A 22,927-nucleotide genomic window follows, 5' to 3' on the forward strand; every position below is an offset into this window, starting at 1 on the left:
AAATACTTCAAAAAGGAAGTTAAACAATGTTATGGAACGTAATTATATCTGAATGTAGACATGAATTACTCTCTTTCTACAAAGGCTACTCGTGAAAAAGATTCATAAAGACGCGATGAATCCAACGAAATGGTGCTAATATATATATCACACTGAAATTATTGAAATCTAAAGACTTTCTAAATTGGACGTAATTATTTCCTGCGATTAACTCCATTGTTAATCAAAGAAACGTTCGTCCTAGAAAAATACTCTGATGAGAAGAAAGGATGTAAGACACTAGGAAAAGGTGCTGCCATGTGAATAAATTCCTTTAAACAAATACAATAGAGAAATAAATATAACAAATGAAATTATCTACGAGTTTACGGAGTCTATAAAATTCTAGTGTATTTTTCTAGCAAATTTACGTACAATGTACATCTATCCATGCCTTACGTATGAACCAGAAACATCAATAATTTGTTTCAAAGCTTCTATCGCTAAAACATAATGCAAATCTGTCGCAAACTCCTATACACGATACTTCTTATACTTAATACTTTTTGAATAATAGTAATTTAACAATCTTAAGCGAATTTCTCAAAGGACTTTCGCTTTGTCAAAAGATCTTTTAGCATAGATGTAAATTTCGTTATACGCTGCTCTTTCCTCTGATAATTACTCTTTGAAAGCAACGATCCTGAATTTTTCATTGTGAATAGTAACAAACTCAAGTAACTAGGTAAAGCTACTTACAATGATTCAATGGACTTCTGCAAGAGGAAATAACTTTCCAACTTCTCTTACATTCTAATGGAAAATTTTACTTTTCCTTCTATTTCCTCCGACATGCACTTGATTATTGTTTTATCTGTATATTCGTTGTATATCTACAGCACATTGTCGTTTTCCAAGAAAACGAAACAATGAAATATTTCTACAATTCGATCGAATCTCTCTCCAAATTTCAATATTGTATAAAATAATTTCTTAAACTTAAATAAAACTTTCCGTTAATATAATTAGCCTAAACGTGTTTTGCATTAATCTTCCCCTGACTAAGTAATAGGGAATTTCTACGCCTACGTCGAGGTATTCTTCACTAATAATAATAATACTAATAATACTAATAATGATACCAATATATACACATAATAATTTTTTATATTGATATAATTAATTTAAAAAAGTTCTCACGCTGATCTTACCCTGAACAAATAACGAAAAATTCCTGAATTCCTGACTATTATAAAAATTCCTACTATCTGAAAACATGCTTCATATTTCAATATCGCAGAAAATAACTTCAGTATTAGAACTGATATAAGAAACTTTCTACACCAATCTTGTCGTCTGACCAATACCGTACGCTGTAACTCGCAGATTCTCAGCCCCTAAATAATATTGACTTTCAATTTACATTTCCAATAATTCAGTTCCATGTGCAGTTGTGCAGCAACCTATGCCCGCAACGTATGTCACGTACACAGCTGAACACGTGTTACGTGAACTGGTACTGTATAAAGGGTTGTAGGAGAACGGATTTGAGAGACGGCAGGAGAAACTGGAATACCGCCAACTTTCCATGTTCGATGATTTCACATTAAACTTTCAATGTACAACCGCGTCGCCGGATGTCGCGGGTAACGACAAACGAAGGTTTAGCAAAGCAGCGATAAACGGCGCATTTTATTAAATACCCATTCTACAAGAACATTTCCATCGTTACATTATGAAGAAGACACTACGCGGAAGTTGTTCAATAAAAGCTATTCGCGTTTATAAAGAAGTAACAACTGCCTCAACTCCCGCGACAGAGAAACATTTTATATAAAGCTCCAACAGGCGCTGTTTCCACACGGACGATCTCCTATGAACTTTTTTGTTGTGCATATTTCAATGTTTGGCGATCGAGGATTGAAAATAATGGCGGAAAAGCCTTAGAAACAACCTTTTTATCCTACTGAATATTTCAAAACACGAACACCGACGAAACGATCGTTAAATGTTTACTATTTTAATTAACGGTTTGTATATCTTTTACGAAGGATAATGTAAAAATTGTTATTTACGTCTTATTTTCATCCATAAGAGAAATATAGTTATAAGGACGTAGAAAATAGAGATATAGAATTACGAAAGAAGATATCCAGAGAAAACGACAGAACTTTCCTCAGGACCTAATACTTCACGGTTTGTCTGATCTAGACAGAGCGTTTCCCCTTGAGATCTTATATCCCCTTTCTCTCGTATACTTCAGCTTGGATAAGTCAATCACATCCAGCAATGCTTTATTATAGTTTCCATTATAGTATTTGTAGTATTATAATATTACATTTTCGTTAAACTTTATATTAATATGAATTAAGTTACTAAGCTTTCAGAGTTATTTTATAGTACTTTCACGTTAATAAAAACCATCAGTAAAATTTGTCACGAAATTCACAGGATACGAATAAAACAAAGTAACCTAACTCAAATCTAACCTCAATTGTTGTAGTGGCGTATAATCCGATAATACAAACTGAAGATTGAAAAATGAAATAGATAGATATAAATTGAAAGAAACGCGTGATACGAAGCAATCCGATATAAAAATACATTGCTCGAAACAATCAGAGGATCACGTTCCCAAACAAATGCAGAGTATTAACCAATACCAAAAAAAGCAAAATATAAACGTGACTTAGTTGTATTTGCGTTGTTACTCATTTTTGCGTGATGTTTGATTCGCATACGACACATGTTACATCTTTGTCAAGTGGTAAAAGTATTTGAATAACTAATTCTCTGATTATATTTAGCAACGTGTTTGCGTTAAGAAAGCGTGTTATCAATAGATGGAGACAAAAAAAATTCTGATAAGGTTACTCACATGTCTCTGATGGGCCGATGTAACGTGCGTAGCACACGTAATCCTCGTCAAAACGTTGACAAAAACCTGCACACACTCGGAGCACTGATCGCAGAGCACACCAAAAACCAGTTCACTTCAGTCGAATAATCGCACGATACATCTAGAAACTACGCCCTACGATCCCATTCAGGAGATCGAGAGAATATTACAGTCACTTGGTCTCCATCGTGTCGTTTCGTCTCGTCCGCGCCAGCTTTATAACAAGTTCATCCTCTCCTTCTTTTCTCTTCACCATTCCCTCCGCCACTGTTTATCTCTGCCTACAAAACAATATTTCATGTATAATAGACAACATAGCAATCACATATGTTCATTATAAAGCATTAAAAAGAAAGAGAAAGAAAAATCGTGAAAAGAGAGTATAATGCGCCGTCGCGACGCACACGTCTTTTTTATAGCGTCTGCAATAATTATACGCGCGAAAGAACGAGCAACGCCAATGCCCTCGCCGTTTCCCGCGTGTAATATAGAGAACCATACGTTTTCTCACTACAGTATTATTAAAATTTCAAAATGTTTTGTATAATACATTCATGAAAAGTTTCTGTGAATGTTGATATATTTTCGTAAACTATTCGTACATTCGTACGAGTACAAGTAAAAAGATTTGTCAACAACGATACGACAGCAACGACACGTATCGCTTATCGTCTACGATAATAATACGCACGAAAACATAACAATAACATAATAATATATTTCAAAACAAAACACTTACTACACGAGTATATATCTATGCGTTGAATCATTACAAAAAAAATTCATCAACAAAAATACGACATCTGACGACAACACACGCGTCCTTCGTTTACAATATATTCGAAGATGGAGAATGTTTCCCGCGTATCAACACAAGAGACTTACTATGTAGATCGTGTCCGAACGCCACGATTCCTGTACTCGCCCCACCGCAGGTTCCTGGTCGTTAATCGCGCCGCCCATCTCCCATCACGTTAAAACGCGCACCTCGAGAACGTAAGTCCAGAAAAATCGCGGAACGAGAATCGTTCCGCCGCGAGGTGGCCACGAAACGAGGTTAATAGCACTCGAGATCCTTCACACAGGCTGACTCCCTCAGACACGTCGTTCCTGATCAGCTGCACTAAAATTATCTACGCGAATTCGTCAGTATCCACGCGATAAGCAGCATAGGGTAAACGAGTGTGTAGGATGAACGATTACGAGGCACAGAATATCCCCGTGAACGTCAATTTTCACCAACAGCAGGGACGGCACTTATAGTAACCCACTTTCCAGCGACATCGTTCTATTCCACTATGATTTACTTCAGAGATTCACGATATTCTTCGAAACATTTCTTACTTCCCGTACGATCATTCGTAACACGTATAAGATGGCACAGAGGTCGAATTCCACATCCACGAATTTTCTCAATTTTTATCACCGTCACACTTCGAGACGACCAGCTGACAGCATCGAGGATTAACAGAAAAACAGCCCTCGCCTTGCTCCATTTAACGTCAACTTTTAAGAGATCATCTTCCAGGAATTATCTCTTCGTACACTGTTTACGATCGTCTCTCGATTCGAACGACAATTCGATTAACATCATGAACGATGCAATTGGATGCGAAATATGAAAACAGGGAACGTGTAATGAGAATGGTGCACACATCGAATAACCTCGCGCAGCCAAAATGGTGGACGACACTCCCGTGTTCTGCTTTAACTCGGTCGCCTACCGCGTCCTCTTCTTGCGGCTAATAATCGTCGATCGTTTAAACACAGCTCTTAGATAGAACCTAGTAACACAGGATGTCGAATAGAATCACACTATCGAACAGCGAGATGGAACGATGAGATATGATCAAAGTATAGAGTGCACTGGAACCGCCTTCTGGTGCACAACACAACACAGCACCTCCGTACATGTAAAGTGGACCACCCGGCTGGCGCCTTCTCGTATCCGTTTCCGCGATTACACGTCCGCTCACGAATGTCCGTTAGTGGTTAAGAAACGAGTCGTAAGGTCCAAAAAGGGCCTTGGCCCAGTCACCTGATCGTGGCGTGGAAAAAAGCTCCACGGAAGACGGCAGCGTCGACAGGCTCCTCGCTGAGGGCATTCCAGCGCAGGCAGGGTGGACCGAAACGAACGCCGCGCCATCTGCCGACTAAGACGTTCACCCGACGACTGGCATGGCCGCGCAACCAACCCTCGCGTCAATAACAATCCAATTGAACATGACGCGTGTTTTCGTCCCACCGTTCGCATCGTGGCATACCAACGCGATCCTTTTTTCTGCTGGCTCTCATCATATCTAGAACGACAACGAACCAACAAGATCGAAATATTTTCGCCGCATCTGAAACTCCGCGTATTTTCGTGCGTTTTCGATTAACCGCGCACCAAACTGTAGGGGGCAGCTGCGCGATTTGGACTGAGCGCAACTTCGCATGGGAACCGCGACCCCACGGCGGAAATGCACGAGACCGTACGAAGCGCGGCTTCCTGAATAGTCTTATCGAACGTCGAGACACCTGCGGGTGATATTGCGAAATTCAAACAGACTCTGCCGTCGATCGAAGGGGTGGACACTATCATATGGTCAGACAGTGACCTGTTAGTATAGAATGAAATAAATGGACATTCATTCACTATCATGAAATAAATATTAGAGTAAATAAAAATTTAATTTTCAACGAGTATTTTAATTTCCCAGCAGTTTTTCGTCTAATTGCAATTAATATTTTAGTATTTATTTAGTAACTGCGTTATTGAGTTCGGAACCCGTAATGAGAATTTACTTTTATGTGCATAATTCGATTAAATAAGTAAATGTATATATATAATTTATAAATAATAAATAGAAAAAGAGACCTGTTTAGCGAATATATTATTATGCATGCATAGTCTCGTAACGTTTAAAATTCCAATCACGCATTCCTTCTTCTTCTTCTTCTTCTTCTCCGATGGATACCGAAAATTCCTCTTCTTTAGATACCTGAAACATTCGTTTAAGATCTTTTCCTTGCTCAAAAACGAAAAATATTTTTGTTTATTATTATTGAAAAGAGAAAAATAGTTATTAGAGAACGGATATTTATAATTAAATATATGCGTTCTGTATATTTTTGAACCACAAATACATAAAAATCCGTAATCCAATAAACGTAATATTTGTTCAATTTATTACACATCAGAATTTTGTTAACATTTAAATATGACATATGAAGAAAAAAATAATAAAAAATTAAATCCGATGAGGCATACAACTCTACTAATAACACATACTGGTTCTTCGATCATAGACCGGAGATAATTTAACTCGTTTTCCTTCTCCAATTGCCACTGCCTACACTCTTGACATCTTCTATAATTCAATAACCAAAATCCAAGATAAGTGACAGGGTCGCAAGGTTTTCTTGCTACAATTTCCTTGATTCCCATCTTCAATGGCAACTTAAAATACTTTCTTAACCATTTACCATCAAAAGATAGTTCTACTTCATCTGTTAAACTTATAGAACATAGTGTTTCACTTTCTTCTTCTAGCACTTTTTCTTCAGTATCATCTTATAATATAATGTAATCATATAATGTAATTATCTTATCATAATATTAAGTGTTATCTACTTTTCCAATACTTCATGATATACTAATAGTGAAATTAATCATCGTAAATGTACCTGAACGTATGATATTTAACTTATTACAGACTTTTGTAAGAGTTTCATCAACTTTTCTATCATTATCGTCGTAATCTTTAGAAGTTTTCTTAATTTCATTATTCATTTCGTCACATTTTCCTGAGATTGTAATTAGAGGTAAACAACCTAATTGACTACGAGTTGAATGCAGTATTGTCAACATCTCTTTCGCCGTTACTCTACTGGTGACATAATATACAGCTAAATTGTATTTTTTATGATAAAATGAAAATAAAATATGCCATTTCCTTCAGTGTACATTAATATAATTAATTGTAAGCAATTAAACCACTATCTGTCCACGCTAAAATTATCCAAATTGAGTTCATTTTACCTTTTGTTCCCATGAATGTAAACTTTCTGTTCAATTTTCTTCATAAAAGAGTTTAAAGGATCTGGAATACTTGTATCGCTTGACAGAGACTGACCTTTTTTCATTTTGGCCGATCTTTATTCTGAAATGTATAAAATATTTTAAAAATCAATCAAATAAGAAAAGATTTAATATAATTAATTATCGAATTTAATTACGACTATGAGCATTATTTACATTGTATGTATATACATTGAATTTGCAGTGAAACAAGGTTGAATCGCAATTTTCGCTTAGCCAATTTAATACCAATATCATTTAACAAATATATCAGGTGAACTTAACATAAAAGTGTTATAATTAGTTCTGTCAAGAATTACCATAAATATTCTTTTTGTAAGAGAATTCTATCCATTTTATAAAGAAATTAATTAGAAGTGGAGAGACTCTTGTTACTTCCACTGTTATCTTCTCTGATTCTTAAGAATACATCTCATAACACCTTGCATAATGTCTACAATTGATAAACTGACTTGAAACGCGCCCGTACGTCAATTTTTGCATATCAAATGATTGTGATCGTACTACAGTGTTCTCAAATTATACACTGTATCCACGACGATACCAGCTTCACACATCGTCTTCCATGTGTCTGCAATAAATTTCGAAACAGTAGTTCTTAATATTATTAGCTATTTGTGACGTGATATTGCGATAACGATGCAGAACTGTCAATCACTGCTAATGAATGTTTACGTGATCTGATGTTTTTCAGAAATTTCATACCGTATTCCGATTCTAACCAGATGAGTATAATCAAAGATAAGAAAAATGTAACCACAGAAATTTCCAAGATAAGAGCTTTTTCATGCGCCCACGCTGAGAAGACAAACACATGTGGCATACATAAGAATCAAACTTTTACACACGGGGCATAAATATATCAAGGATCTTATCGGGATGCAAATCTTACGATCTCGACTGGTGTCTTCCTGCTATAAGTTTCATGAATTATATGAGTCAGTTCGGATAATTTCATCCAACCTGGCAACGCAACCATTACATCCTGCACATCTCTTCTGATACCAAGAATCAAGATGTCTATTGAAAATCCAAAGAAAGATACGGATAAAAAGATCACGATCTGGCCACAGTGGCTAGCCACTTGTACACGTAAGTATTACTAAAATAAATTTCTAGTCGATGCTTAAACTTGAGAAGAATCTGGCATTTAGAAAGCGAAAATCGTTGTCTGAAAGTTCACAAACGCGATGTTTGCATTAAACTTGATCAAGACGATTTAGTACAATCTCTGGTGTACATCAAAATACGCCGTATACCGTACATCAAGGTGCCTATATAAGCTATGTCTATGAATGAGCTAATGAAATTACTCTCGCATCCGTTGACACAACTGTTTCATGGCCGTTTGTGACAGTCAGCTTAGCTGTTATCGGAAGTGGTCTCGCGAATGGTTGGGCATCGCCATACTTGGCTCAACTGACATCAACGGAAGCGAACATACCTTTGAAACTGACAGATACCGAAGCGTCCTGGGTAGCCTCCCTTTTAAATCTTGGTCGCCTGGCTGGGGCTTTGCTCAGTGCACTGTGTCAAGGTAAGACCGTTTCTTCATTATCAGAAAGAAGATTCGTCTGGCCAGATCTACTAATTTATTCTCTCCAGTCACATCACTAAGACATAAATGACCTTGAAAATTGTGTCTAATATATTCGTCCAAATTTAATACTAAATACTTGTTTCATTTAGACTGTTCAGTATACCAGAAATGTCCGATAACTTTGATAAACACATATGTATTTAGTAGTTGACCCGATCGATACTCTCTTGCAGCACACGTCCAAGTGACCAAGCAAGGCAAACAATGGTGATCAACATTGTTAATCGAGAATTGAATAAGAACAAGGCAGCCACGACTCAGCACTCGTAGAAAAACATGATACGAAATTGTGGTACGTAAAAAAGTAAACGCAGGAGAATAATTGTAATATCGATAGAGAATCGTTGATAGAGAATCATTGAAAAATGCATTTCCAATCTTTAATCAAAGATTTAAAGGAGATGTAAAACAACTCGATTAAAAATCTCCGCTATATATATGACTGAGTGATATGTGACTGAGTTGTGGTGATCTTGTTCTCAGGTAAATGTAGCTTTAACATATCACAACATCATCTTCAGAGTATATTGGACGAAAAAAGGTACTTCTGCTTGGTGGGGTACCATTGACCGCAAGCTGGATATTCAGCATTTGTGCTACATCAGTCATGTGGCTCTACATCTCTAGATTCTGCTCGGGAATCGGATCGGGGATGATGTGGGCTGCATTGTCCTTGTATCTAAGCGAAATCGCCAATCCGAAAATTCGTGGGTCACTGGTAAATTCTTATTAACTCTTATATCTTACAATACATAAGCGAAATGAATGAAAAATACTTTATGTTATTGAGACAACTGTTCATAATTTTTATCAAGGAGTATTGTCTAAACTCCTATATCGTATATCAATTAAATTAATTAAAGCGGTCTAAAGTAATATCTTAAAATAACCTTCTTTTTATCTATATGAATATTTTGAATAAGATTTCTTATCCGATAAAGCTATAACTGTGGTCACGTCTTCAGATATCCATGAACGTGAATGCATCTTCCGTTGGTATGTTCTTGGGCAATGCAATGGGTCCTTATCTGTCCATGGAGATGTTCGGGTACGTGAGCCTCGTTCCGAGTATCCTCTTCATGATCCTCTTCAGTTTGATACCCGAATCACCCTACCATTACCTCCTCCACGGAAATATCGACAAGGCTGAGGCATCCTTGAAGTGGTTTAGGCGAGAATCTGACGTCAAAGCGGAGATGCGAGATCTTCAAGAATTCGTCGACGGAGCTGAAACTAATATTTTCCTAAAGTTGAAGGAGTTCCTCATGCCAAGTACTCGACGATTTTCTTTTTTACTTCAAATATTCCCAGAAAAGTTAACGACGGAAGAATTCATCGTTTACAAGAGAACAAGTTTAATTTGTTCCAGAAATTCCGCGTTTCGTTACTAACACTTCGTCCCGATATAGTTATTAAATATTTGAGATTGTTTCCGCGAAAATTAATATCGTCAAGTTATACGTTCGTCAAACCTATTAAACATGGTATTTCTGATAGTTTAGTTTCCTCTTACGATTTTCTCGAAACTAATCTCGAACAACTTTAGTAAGCTTCGTGCCCCTTTCTGTTCTCTTCGTAATGAAAATTTTAAGTACTCAACTTAAGAAACTAATAACGAACGAAACGATCAATCCCGAATTTTTCTCTATTTTATTTCAGGTAATTTAAAGAAACCTCTCGTCATAATTGGTGTCTACGTGTTCTCCTACGTGAGTGGGCACAGTGCACTGAGCTCTTACGCAGAAATAATCCTGATAAAAAGCAGAATTGCCGTAAAACCAAGCTTAGTAGTGACGATCCTTGGATTCTCTACAATCATAGCTGGCTTGGCATCTATGTTTCTAGTTGACAAATTTGGTAGAAAATGTTTCTTGATAATGTCTGGTATAGGAACATCGATATCCTTGGCACTTTTAGGGTTGCATTTTCATCTCCTTTCGTTAGAATACGATCCTAACAGCTTGACGTGGTTACCAATAGTTGCGTTATTAACTTTTAATCTCTCCATGTCTTGTGGATTGCAACCGATTCCAAGCACACTTTTAGGTGAAATGTTCACTGCAAATATGAAAAACATGGCCTCCTTATTCGTGAGCTCCAGTAACGCTTTGCTTTCTTTCGCGAGTGCAAAATCTTATCAACCTTTCCTAGATTTAGTCGGTGACAAATTTGTGTATTGGACTTACAGTATTTGTGTGTTATTTTCCGCACCGTATGTCTATTTTTTAATCCCAGAAACGTCGGGAAAGAGTCTCATAGAAATCCAACGATCGATAAAAAAGTGATAGCGCATTAAACTCTTCTTTCAATTTCACAACAACTTTACCTTGCCTAAAAAGGATAGATCATTGTAAGATGAACAAAAATCATAAGACTATAACTTGTACTATTTATAAAATGCAAGTTAATTGTAAGCTATTGTATAGTTATTTTAAGACACATTCATCCTTTGTAATTTTTCATTCTATTATTTCATCATATATTTTGAAAATATATATATATATAAACAATATCCATAAATGAACTAAATTTGTTCAAATAAGTTATGTATTATTAAGTATTAACTATTGTACCTTTCATACTTCCATAAAACAAAACTTTATTTTTTACGATAACGATACCAAGGGAACGCGCAACTGCAAACTAACTTTTTCATACAGACTCTCCTAAACAATCTATTACTATACGACGTATGCTATGCATGGTTAGAGTTTCAACGTTAGAAGAATATTGTAGCAGTTTATATGTCGTTCCTACTACTTACAGCATCAATTATTAATCAGGTGATAAATTGAAAATAAACGAAATAAAAAAGGATACGTACAAAATGATGAAATCAATATTGAAAATACTTCGATTGAAGAGGCAAAACGAATAAAATCGTATATTTAAGTATCTACTCTATAATATCGTTATAAAGAATTCCCTGCCGCAAAACTTTGTTAAGACATATACGAGGAAGGGTTTTACTCGCGAACACGCACCCAATTTCACATGAGGGGAGAAGATGAAAGAGCTATCTACTACATTCGATTACTACATACTACCGAATAAGATTTTCTGCAGCATAGTTGGAATATGGCCTATCGGAGAAAGAAGTTCGACATGTAGCAAAATATTTGCGTATTTCCGCTTAATAGTATCATTAATTGCAATAAGTAATTTCTTCGTGCCGGAGATTATGGCCGTAGCGTTCTACTGGGGCGATGTGGAAACCGTAATAGGTAAGTTCTGATAGAATTAACTCAAATTTGTCATTTCATTTTCTGACAGCGTAACCAATTAATATATCTTCTTAAATTAGGGATAGGAAGCAATTTAATGTCAGCCACGCAGTTATTCTTTAAAATGATTTATTTAGTAGCGAGAAGAGATAGAGTATACAGACTTTACAACGAGATACGAATTCTATGGGATTCTACCGATGATCCTAACGAAAGGAAATCTTACGAGCAAATCGCTTATCGGGCACGGATTGTTACGATCACTTTTTCTTCGTGCTTCCTATGCAATCTAACCACCTTCTCGATTGCTACGATTGCCGATTATTTTAGATTTGCATACAACGGCAACAACACTAACGACAATCGACATTTACCTTTTCTTGTCTGGTAAAGATCATCCTTCTCCACTTACCTAAACTTCTCTCGTCGCTAACCACAAAAAAGACGGAAAAAGATATTACGATATTTAAATAAAATATTATCGTTAATCTAAATATAAAGAAGCTATATTAAAGAAGCTCAATTACAATTGTTTTTTTAACTTATTATACCTAATGTCACTGTTAGGTACGGCACAGACATCTCGGCATCTCCCAAATTCGAAATCGCTTTCGTTGGTCAAGTCATGACAGCCATGATTGGACTTTCAGCAATCACAGCCATAGACTGCACGTTTATGACTATGATCCTACACGTGTCTGGACAATTTATACTTATCAAGACCTGGATTAATAAAATTGGATTTGAAATGAATCGTAAATCTATTGACATGGACAAGTTTGAGGAGGACCTATTTAAATGCATTCGTCATCACCAACGAATGATACAGTAAACATTTTTCTACTTCCAATCTCTTTCTTCTCGCAAATGCATTAATCAACTTTTCTCCTCCCCTATTAATATATTTCTTTAAATTCTTTTCATTTGTGCTTCTGACGATGCTACTACTTTTATACAGTATGGTAAATGATGTGAATAATTTGTTAACACCCATCATCTTCATGCAACTTCTTACAAGCGGACTAGAAATTTGTTTAAGTGGATACGCAATGCTCGATAACGGGACGAATATTACCGACATACTGAAATTTACTTCTTATTTTATTTCCGTGACGGTACAACTACTTTTATGGTGCTGGCCCGGTGAAATTCTAGTCCAAGAAAGTCAAGAAGTTGGGCAGGTGGTCTATTTCAGCGTACCATGGTATAATTTACCTCCAATTTATCGAAACCACGTTTGCCTTATGATAATTAGGGCACAACAATATTGCAGCATCACGGCATTAACTTTCAAAGTGTTATCTATTCAAACATTAACGGTTGTAAGTAATAATTGTAATGTTAACATTTGAGACATGTAACAGGCCAGAAATGGCCAAAATATAAAATTCTATGTTAATATCAAGAAAAATCAATTTCTGCAAAACTAAAATAAAAATATGAAGATCAAAATATAAATTTTGATTTCAGGTATTCAACACAGCTGCCTCGTCTTTTACTGTGTTACAACAAATGCAACCAAACTAAATTCCAACGAGAACAGTCAAATGTTCATCTATAGCGTAGTACCCTCGTACAACAGTTCAAAAAGTAGTCTGTAAAAGAAAGTGTAAATTTCTAAATCATATTGTATCTGATATTCCATAATCGAATGTAGATATTGCTCATAGATTGTTATCCTTTGGAATTTTACAGATGCAATTTCCATCTTCTTTCATTGAAATAATTATAAACTTTTAATTTATTCATATTCTTCTTCTAAACGCTGGCAATTCCAAGCACATTTTTGAGTAAAATTTTCACTAATTTAAAAAATCTCATGAACATAATCCTTCTGCTCGAGAATTCTAACATTTGCATTATTTTTATTACGTTATATCTCATTTTATTAGCAAAATTGAATTAAAGATAATGTAACACAATTTAAATATGTTGTTATTGCTAAGAACTGTTCCTTATTGTTTGTTTGAAGATAATATCACAAAGAAGTAGAAACGAAGACAAATTCTTCTATACTATTTCTTTCAACAGTCTTCTATACTGTACTTCGACTTTGTATGTACTAAACATGATTGAAGATTCAACTATGTTACATAAGAAACCATTATATCCATTTAGGTAGTGTCCCCTCTACTTACAATATAGGCTATTCATCAAACCACAAATTATAAATAAGGGGGGCAAAATAAAGGGGGACATATTGCAGAATAACATTAATATTAAATATGCGTCGAACGAAGGGAAAACGGAAATAAATCCTTATATTTTAACGTTTGGTCTATAATATTGTCATAAAGAATTCCCTACCGGAAAACTTTGTCAGGACATACGAGACACGGTTTCATTCGTAGACACGCATCCAATTTCGTATCAAGGGAAAACATGAAAGAACTATCTAACACATCGATCGATTATTACATACTACCGAATAGGATCTTCTGTAGTATGGTTGGAATGTGGCCTATCGAAGAGAAAAGTTCAACGTGTAGCAAAATATTCGCATACATCCGCTTGATATTTGCACTAACAGCAATCAGTAGCGTTTTTGTGCCCGAAATTATGATGATAGTATCGAGTTGGGGTGACATAACGATCCTAGCAGGTAAGCATCAGTAAAATTGACTTATATCTCATATTTCTTCGAACAAACTTCTATCTTGTGGCAGCGTATTAAATTAAATTCCTTCTCGAATTAGGAGTAGGATGTGTTTTAACTACTGTCGGACAACTGTTGTTCAAAATGATTTACCTAATAGTGAGAAGAGAAAGATCATGTAGACTTTACTATGAAATACGAAGTTTATGGAACACTGCTAACAATTCGAAGGAAATGCAGTCCTACGTAGAATTCGTTTATTGGGCACGAATTTGTACGATAGTTTTTTACTCGTCCTGCATGTGCAATGTGATCACTTTCTCCATTGCTGGAGTTATTGATTATTTTAGATTCGAATACAACGCAAGCAGTACAGATAACAACAGACATTTACCCTTTGTTGTTTGGTAAACATCATCCTTTTCTACTTATATTTCCTTTGTCGTTGATCACAAAGTAAAATAAATAAAAATGTATCTGCTGCAATATTTAAATCATAAAATATTTATTATCGATAAGGATTATCTTATTTTATTTAGGTATAAAATTAATTATTTCTACTTTTTATTATACTTAATCTCATTATTAGGTATGGTACAGATATTTCAGCATCTCCTAAATTTGAAATCGCTTTCATTTGTCAAATTCTATCATCCATGGTTTGCGCTACTACAATCTCTGGCTTGGATGCCTCATTTATGACCACGATTTTGCACGTGTCTGCTCAATTTAGACTAATCAATACCTGGATCAGTAATATGGGAATTGAAATAAATTGCAATCCAAATTACACGCGAAAGATAAAGATAGAACTAATGAGATGCATTCGCCATCATCAACGAATGATACAGTAAATATTTTCATACTTCTAACCCCGTTGTATTTGCAATTTTATTAATCAATTTTTTTCTATTAATATTTTTTATTACCGTTAAATCATACCGATTCCTGTCCAATTTGTGTCTTTGACAATACTACTACTTTTATACAGTGTGGTGAACGAAGTGAATAATTTGTTAACACCCATCATTTTCATGCAAATTCTTACGAGCGGGATAGAAATTTGTTTGAGTGGATATGCAATGCTAGATAGCGGGACAGCAAAAGCCGATCTAGTGAAATTTATATCTTATTTCATTTCCATGGGGATACAGCTCTTATTGTGGTGTTGGCCTGGTGAAATTCTCGTTCGAGAAAGCCAAGACATAGGACATGTAGTTTATCTCAATGTACCGTGGTACGATTTACCGCCAATTTATCAGCAACATCTTTGCCTTATGATTGTTAGGGCGCAACAATATTGCAGTATTTCAGCATTAACTTTCCAAACATTGTCTATCCATACATTGACAGCTGTGAGTAATTTAATCGAAATATTGAACTGTGTTGAATTTAAAAATTAATATTTTTACGTCGACAAAAATTAATTCTTACGAGATTACCAAGCAGAGAAGTGAAGATTTAAAAAATTTGATTTCAGGTATTCAACACAGCTGCCTCGTATTTTACTTTATTACGACAAATACAAGAAAAGTAAACTTCAAAGAAATAAGAGAGGCAATCTATGATTTTACTCGAATTAAAAACAATTCCTATCAAAACCAGTCGAATGTGTATCCATAATAATATCCGTAGCATCTTCGTACAATTAGCCTGTAATTAATTAAAAGAGTAAATTTTAATTTCTTATCATACCTGACATTATTCTTCAGTCGAATGTAGATTTTCTTTTATTCAAGCAATTCGGTCTCTGTCGAGATTATTTACGTTATTTACATTACATGATGTTTACGTAGAACTTCAGCATAATATCCATTTTATTGATTTAAATCGATAGATTACAGCTTTCCAAGATACGACGGATTCTATCTTCTATATTTCGATGCTCAAGATGAAGATACATTTCGCTCAACATCAGGGTTAAGGGTGGCATGCCGTGTGTTAGAACAATTGCTGCTGCTGTTGGGTCTTATAGAACGACACAATTACCCAGAAAATTAAGGAGTTGGGTGAAATTTAGCGGATATCTGTGCCGATTATTGTCAAATGGGACTTTAGCTAGTTCCAACATTTCTGTGATTTTAGCTGTCTTCAGGATACTGATTTTTCTCCTTTTGTAACTTCCATATTTTCTTTTCTTTTGAAACGGTTTAGATTCCTTGAAAATGAGCAGATTCTGTATAATTGAATCATTGTTGTCTACGGGAGTGTTATTGATTCTGGTATCATTGTTATCCATAAGAACTTATAATTTGATTGAAGCTTACGTAGGTGTATACTATGCTCTGGTTTGGTATGATTTGTCACTTGAGATAAGGAAAATTCCTCTATTATCTGGGATGGCTGGGGAACGCTGCTATTCTGTGACGGAATGTTAGTCTTATTTTTTTCTTCAGTCTTGGTAGATCCTGGAATGTTATCAATTGCATACTCTCCCTTCGGGAATCGCTTGGCTATATGTCCTTCGTTACAGCTGAAGGAGATCAGTTTGTCTGTAAATGCGCATATTCTGTAGGGATTCCATAGTATGTGATAGAATCTTTGTGATGTCTCCTGGGTTGACGTATAATTTTCTTCTGGTGCTCAAAATGTGTGAGAAGTCCGATTCGTTAAGTTTGGCTCGCAGTAAGCATATTTTGGAAATGATTCAAATATTATTTCTTTTAGAGGCATTCACTAGACTATTCTAATTGGGAATTGTCGGAGATACATCTAAAAAGATGACTCGTTGAGATAAAAAGATAAGTGATTTTAGTTCGATGTTGGTGCTGTTTATGTTCATACTTTTATATTTGGTCGCTAATTCAGTGGCTGTCTTTGCAGAATCTAAGTAGAGATATGCCCTTGCATTTGAGATGCGTAAGATGAACCTAACTGCGTTTTGGATCCTATTATATTGACAATAACATTTGCATATGCTTTGACCGGCATATCTCCTGTTACTTTCAATACTATGTGCTCAGGGCACTACAATATTGTAGTATTACAGCATTACCTTTTAAAATGTTATCTATTCAAACATTAATGGCAGTGAGTAACCATTTACTTATTTCAAGAATGAGATATGCAACAGGCTAGAAATGGTCAAAATATAAAATCAAGAAAAATCAATTTCTGCAAAACCAAAATAAAAATATGAAAATTAAAATATAAATTTGATTTCAGATATTCAACACAGCCGCCTCGTCATTTACCGTGTTACAAAAAATGCAACAAAACTAAATTCCAAAGTAAACAATCAAATGTGTATCTATAGCGTAGTACCCTCGTACAACAGTTCAAAAAATAGTCTGTAACAGAAAGTGTAAATTTCTAACTGTATATACTATATCTGATATTCTATAATCGAATGTGAATATTGCCCATAGATTGTTACAATTTTACAGTTACATTTTCATCTTCTTTCATTGAAATACTTATTAACTTTTAATTTATCCACGTCTTCTAAATGCCGATACCAAGCACACTTTTAGATGAAATTTTCACTACAAATATCATGAACATGATTCTCCTACACGTAAGTTCTAACAACACTTGTATTACTTTTGTTACGTTATATCTCATCTTATTATTATGTGAAATTGAACTAAAAATGGACACAATTAATTTAAATATGTTATTGTTGCTAATAACTGTTCCTTATTCTGTCCTTGAAGATAACAAAAAGAAGTAGAAACAAAGACAAATTCTTCTATACTGTTTCTTTCAACAGCCTTCTATACTGTATTTTGACTTTGTATATATTAAACATGACTGAATATTCAATTAAGTTGCATAAGAAACCATTATATCAATTTAGGTAATGTCCCTTCTACTTACAACATAGACTATTCATCAAACTACAAATCAGAAGTAAGAGGGACAAAATAAAGGGAGACATATTGCAGAATAACATTAATATTGAACATGCGTCGAGCGAAGGGAAAACGGAAATAAAACCTTATATTTTAACATCTGGTCTATAATATTGTCATAAAGAATTCCCTACCGGAAAACTTTGTCAGGACATACGAGACACGGTTTCATTCGTAGACACGCATCCAATTTCGTATCAAGGGAAAACATGAAAGAACTATCTAACACATCGATCGATTATTACATACTACCGAATAGGATCTTCTGTAGCATGGTTGGAATGTGGCCTATCGAAGAGAAAAGTTCGACGTGTAGCAAAATATTCGCATACATCCGCTTGATATTTGCACTAATAGCTATCAGTAGCGTTTTTGTGCCCGAAATTATGATGATAGTATCGAGTTGGGGTGACATAACGATCCTAGCAGGTAAGCCTCAGTAAAATTGACTTATATCTCACATTTTTTCTAACAAACTACTATCTTGTGGCATCGTATTAAATTAAATTCCTTCTCGAATTAGGAGTAGGATGCATTTTAACCACAATCGCACAATTGTTATTCAAAATGATCTACCTAATAATTAGAAGAGAAAGATCATACAGACTTTACTATGAAATACGAAGTTTATGGGACACTGCTAACGATTCGAAAGAAATGCAGCCTTATATACGGCTCGCTTATTGGGCACGAATTTGTACAATAGCTTTTTATTTATCGTGCATGTGCAACGTGATCACTTTCTCCACATCTGCAGTTGTTGATTATTTTAGATTCGAATACAATGCAAGCAGTACAGATAACAACCGACATTTACCCTTTGTTGTCTGGTAAATATCATCCTTTTCTATTTATATTTCCTTCGTCGTTGATCACAAAGTAAAATAAATAAAAATATATCTGCTACAATATTAAAATCATAAGATATTTGTTATCGATATGGATTATTTACTTTATTCAGACATAAAATTCAGTATTACTTATTTCTCATACCTAAACACGTTATTAGGTATGGCACAGATATTTCAGCATCTCCTAAATTTGAAATCGCTTTCATTTGTCAAATTCTATCATCCGTGGTTTGCGCTACTACAATCTCTGGCTTGGATGCCTCATTTATGACCACGGTTTTGCACGTGTCTGCTCAATTTAAACTAATCAATACCTGGATTAGTAATATAGGAAATGAAATAAATTGTAACCCAAATTACACGCGGAAGATAAAGATAGAACTAATGAGATGCATTCGCCATCATCAACGAATGATACAGTAAATATTTTCCTACATCTCATCCCGTTGTGTTTGCAATTTTATTAATAAATTTTTTTCTATTAATATTTTTTATTACTGTTAAATCATACTGCTTCCTGTCCAATTTGTGTCTTTGACAATACTACTACTTTTACACAGTGTGGTAAATGATGTGAATAATTTATTCACACCCATCATTTTCATGCAAATCCTTACGAGCGGGATAGAAATTTGTTTGAGTGGATATGCATTGCTCGATAACGAAGCAGAAATTACTGATATACTGAAATGTACATCTTATTTTATTTCCGTGACGGTACAACTACTTTTATGGTGCTGGCCCGGTGAAATTCTTATCCAAGAAAATCAAGAAGTTGGGCAGGTTGCTTATTTCAACATACCGTGGTACAATTTACCGTCAATGTATCAGCAACACCTTTGCCTTATGATTGTTAGGGCACAACAATATTGCAGTATTTCAGCATTAACTTTCCGAACGTTGTCTATCCATACATTAACGACTGTGAGTAATTTATTCGAAATATTGAACTGTGTTGAATTTAAAAATTAATATTTTTACGTCGACAAAAATTAATTCTTACGAGATTACCAAGCAGAGAAGTGAAGATTGAAAAAATTTGATTTCAGGTATTCAACACAGCTGCCTCGTATTTTACTTTATTACGACAAATACAAGAAAAGTAAACTTCAAAGAAATAAGAGAGGCAATCTATGATTTCACTCGAATTAAAAACAATTCCTATCAAAAACAGTCGAATGTGTATCCATAATAATATCCGTAGCATCTTCGTACAATTAGCCTGTAATTAATTAAAAGAGTAAATTTTAATTTCTTATCATACCTGACATTATTCTTCAATCGAATGTAGATGTTGCCTATAATATCCAATCTAAAAACCCTCGTCAATCGTGGAATACTAAACAATCGTATGTATCAATTAATTCGTTATACAGAGCACATATTCGCATGCAGAAATGTAAAAGAATTCATCGTACCTCTTTTCAAAAGGAAAAAGTAGTGCTTCTTTTTTAACACGTTTCAAATAATAAACCCAATACATAGCACGAATAAAAATGATCTCACTATATTTTTATAGTGGCAACATTGATATTTGACGTTTATATTTTGCGGGAAAACTTCATTGCATTTGAATTTTGAATTTTAGCAGTTTTCACCAGCCGATCTAACCTAATCTGGTAATGTTAAGAAATATGTTGTAATTTATGTTATTTTTCGTAGAGACTATTAGTCGACAAACGTTTAACAGTTTTATAGCTGTTCGTTTCACGACTTGTATTTCACTAATGAAGAGAACACGATCAACTTTAAAGACACATTCTGCCGAAGAAAGAAACATTGATGATATCGACACAGATGAAATGAAAACCAAATCAAAGGTTTACTACTAATATCTGATTTTTAAAAAATATTGTAATTACTTTTTTTTAAATAAATTGCTGATTTTTATCTTCTGTATCTATTTATAACTGCTTTTATTAAGAACAATATAAATTCTATAACAATAATGTAACTTTTTTTTGTAACATGCTCATACATAAAATGAACATTATTAGGGTATGGAAGAAGATTCAATGGTGCGAAATAAAAATTTTAAAGATAAAGAACTATCTAACACAGCAGAAACATTGAAACCACCAGTAGAAAATGTTCAGAATCTGGAACAGAAACAAACAAATAAACTCAACTTTAAAAGTTTGAGAAATAGTAGGTCTCTTTAAAACAATAGCTATATATTATATTTGATGCATACTTTTACATGATGTATACATCTAGGGAGTAAAGGGGTTGACGAAGAATTACAACCAAATATACCTCCTCCAAGAAGTAAACCTAGAGCAGTGGTAGACCTTAAAATGATGAAAGAAGAATTAAAACAATTGGAAGATCCACCATTGACTGCATGGGAAAAAGAAATATGTTCAAATAGATTGCCATATTCATTTTTCGATTGTCCTTGTGAAGAATTAGCACAAAATTTATTAGGTAATATTGCAAATTATCTAGTTTTCTTAACTATTCAACTTATACAATATACATTATAAGTATGCAGTATTCATGTATGTTTGTATATTCAGGGAAAGTACTAGTTCGCTGCCTAGAAAATGGTACTATTTTAAAAGGTAGAATTGTTGAAACAGAAGGATATTTAGGAGTAATTGATAAAGCATCACATACTTATCAAAATAAAGTTACTCCTCGTAATATACCAATGTATATGCCACCTGGTACTATATATATATATATGACATATGGAATGTATCATTGTTTCAACATATCTAGTCAAGGTGAGTGAAAAATGGAAAAGTATCAAAAGTAAAAGAATTAGATACAGAACGTAGTATTTTACAAAAAAATATTTAGAGTCAGGAGCGCATGTATTGATAAAAGCAGTAGAACCTATGCTTGGCCTTGATTATATGGAATTATTAAGAAATATGCAGACAAAAGAAAATAAAAAAGAAAAGGAAATTGTAAAAAATGTTCAAAATTTTAAAAAGTATGAACTTTGTAACAATCCAACCAAGATTTGTACAGCTTTTGTTATTGATGAAGATATCTTCAACCAGAAAAAGATTTATGAATGTAGTGATTTGTGGATAGAATATGATCCTTATATAAAGTCAACTACTATTGTAGCAGCAAATTCTGATGATTCAAACAATAATAAAAAGAAAGTATGGAGATATTATGTGTTAGGAAGTTCTAGTGTTAGTCATAGAGATATTAAATCTGAAGAACATGCATATAATATTTAACTTTCCATCTTTTGTATTTCATATTCTTCAATAAAGAAATATCCCGGTAAGATTTTAGGTGAAGGGTGTGCTGTTTTAATAAGGGCAGTCGAACCATTAGAAGGTATTGGGTATATGACTAATCAACGAACTTCAAAGAGATCATCGAGTGCATCTAAAAAGTTATTAAAAGATTTAAAGGAACATGAATTATGTAATGGCCCATCAAAGTTATGTATGGCTTTCCAGCTGCATAAAAATCATAGTAAATATTCCTTGTGCTCTTGGAAAGGTTTATGGATCGAAAATGGGGAAATAGAGAAATTCAATATTGTTAAATGTCGTAGAATAGGAATAGATAACTATGGAGAAGAATGGACAAATAAACCATTACGGTATTATATTTATGGGAATAGAGCCGTGAGTAAACGGAATAAGGAAGCAGAAAAGTATTTGGAGCTGAATTAAATTACAGCTAATATAATGTACCGAATATATTTAAAATTAGTATTTTTCAATATAGTTTAACACATTACAGATATTTATATTTCTGTATACACATGAGCTGATACATACAAAATCGTGAAATACATAATCTATATTATTTTAAGATTATATTCGAACTTGTAATGTTTTAGATTAGAATTTTTAATGTATTTAT

At 34.2% G+C, this 22,927-nt stretch overlaps 6 protein-coding genes across 9 annotated transcripts in view; 5 read left to right on the top strand and 1 right to left on the bottom strand.

Moving 5' to 3' along the window:
- Positions 1–5,300, bottom strand: part of LOC132913520 (inactive rhomboid protein 1) — a 287,110-nt gene extending 281,810 nt beyond the window's left edge. For 2 of the 3 annotated variants that reach the window (XM_060971928.1, XM_060971926.1), the window contains exons 1-2: positions 3,764–5,299; positions 2,858–3,159 (exon numbers count right to left, since the gene is read on the bottom strand). The gene's annotated coding sequence lies outside the window, so the exon portion shown is untranslated. Of the gene's footprint in view, positions 1–2,857; positions 3,160–3,763 lie in introns of all 3 variants that reach the window. The other variant, XM_060971927.1, reaches the window with a different exon arrangement.
- Positions 5,301–7,515: 2,215 nt separating this feature from the next.
- Positions 7,516–10,976, top strand: LOC132913608 (facilitated trehalose transporter Tret1-like). Its single transcript, XM_060972046.1, has 5 exons — positions 7,516–8,054; positions 8,320–8,499; positions 9,084–9,280; positions 9,528–9,834; positions 10,222–10,976. Exons 1-5 carry the CDS (start codon positions 7,979–7,981, stop codon positions 10,845–10,847), a joined length of 1,386 nt encoding a protein of 461 aa, XP_060828029.1. The 5' UTR covers positions 7,516–7,978; the 3' UTR covers positions 10,848–10,976.
- A 261-nt stretch (positions 10,977–11,237) lies between these two features.
- LOC132913609 (odorant receptor 67c-like) lies at positions 11,238–13,460 on the top strand. The gene is made up of 5 exons (XM_060972047.1): positions 11,238–11,786; positions 11,867–12,173; positions 12,354–12,614; positions 12,745–13,108; positions 13,257–13,460. The coding sequence occupies exons 1-5, from the start codon at positions 11,570–11,572 to the stop codon at positions 13,311–13,313; spliced, it is 1,206 nt and encodes a 401-aa protein (XP_060828030.1). The 5' UTR covers positions 11,238–11,569; the 3' UTR covers positions 13,314–13,460.
- A 107-nt stretch (positions 13,461–13,567) lies between these two features.
- On the top strand, positions 13,568–15,966 carry LOC132913580 (putative odorant receptor 92a). The gene is made up of 5 exons (XM_060972010.1): positions 13,568–14,388; positions 14,483–14,791; positions 14,983–15,232; positions 15,374–15,737; positions 15,863–15,966. The coding sequence occupies exons 1-5, from the start codon at positions 14,169–14,171 to the stop codon at positions 15,917–15,919; spliced, it is 1,200 nt and encodes a 399-aa protein (XP_060827993.1). The 5' UTR covers positions 13,568–14,168; the 3' UTR covers positions 15,920–15,966.
- A 2,749-nt stretch (positions 15,967–18,715) lies between these two features.
- LOC132913762 (uncharacterized) lies at positions 18,716–19,510 on the top strand. Its single transcript, XM_060972294.1, has 2 exons — positions 18,716–19,066; positions 19,246–19,510. The coding sequence occupies exons 1-2, from the start codon at positions 18,804–18,806 to the stop codon at positions 19,508–19,510; spliced, it is 528 nt and encodes a 175-aa protein (XP_060828277.1). The 5' UTR covers positions 18,716–18,803.
- Positions 19,511–20,521: 1,011 nt separating this feature from the next.
- LOC132913610 (putative 3-methyladenine DNA glycosylase) lies at positions 20,522–22,881 on the top strand. Of its 2 annotated transcripts, none has more exons than XM_060972048.1 (5): positions 20,522–20,907; positions 21,085–21,235; positions 21,305–21,514; positions 21,607–21,816; positions 21,893–22,324. In XM_060972048.1, exons 1-5 carry the CDS (start codon positions 20,734–20,736, stop codon positions 22,285–22,287), a joined length of 1,140 nt encoding a protein of 379 aa, XP_060828031.1. In that variant the 5' UTR covers positions 20,522–20,733; the 3' UTR covers positions 22,288–22,324. The 2 variants fall into 2 exon arrangements, with proteins under 2 accessions (XP_060828031.1, XP_060828032.1); XM_060972049.1 differs by lacking the exon at positions 21,893–22,324 and adding an exon at positions 22,346–22,881 and having other exon boundaries at positions 20,530–20,907.
- The last annotated feature ends 46 nt before the right edge of the window (positions 22,882–22,927 follow it).

The sequence above is a fragment of the Bombus pascuorum genome, chromosome 13 (genome assembly GCF_905332965.1).
Source record: "Bombus pascuorum chromosome 13, iyBomPasc1.1, whole genome shotgun sequence".
Taxonomy (NCBI): Eukaryota; Metazoa; Arthropoda; class Insecta; order Hymenoptera; family Apidae; genus Bombus; species Bombus pascuorum.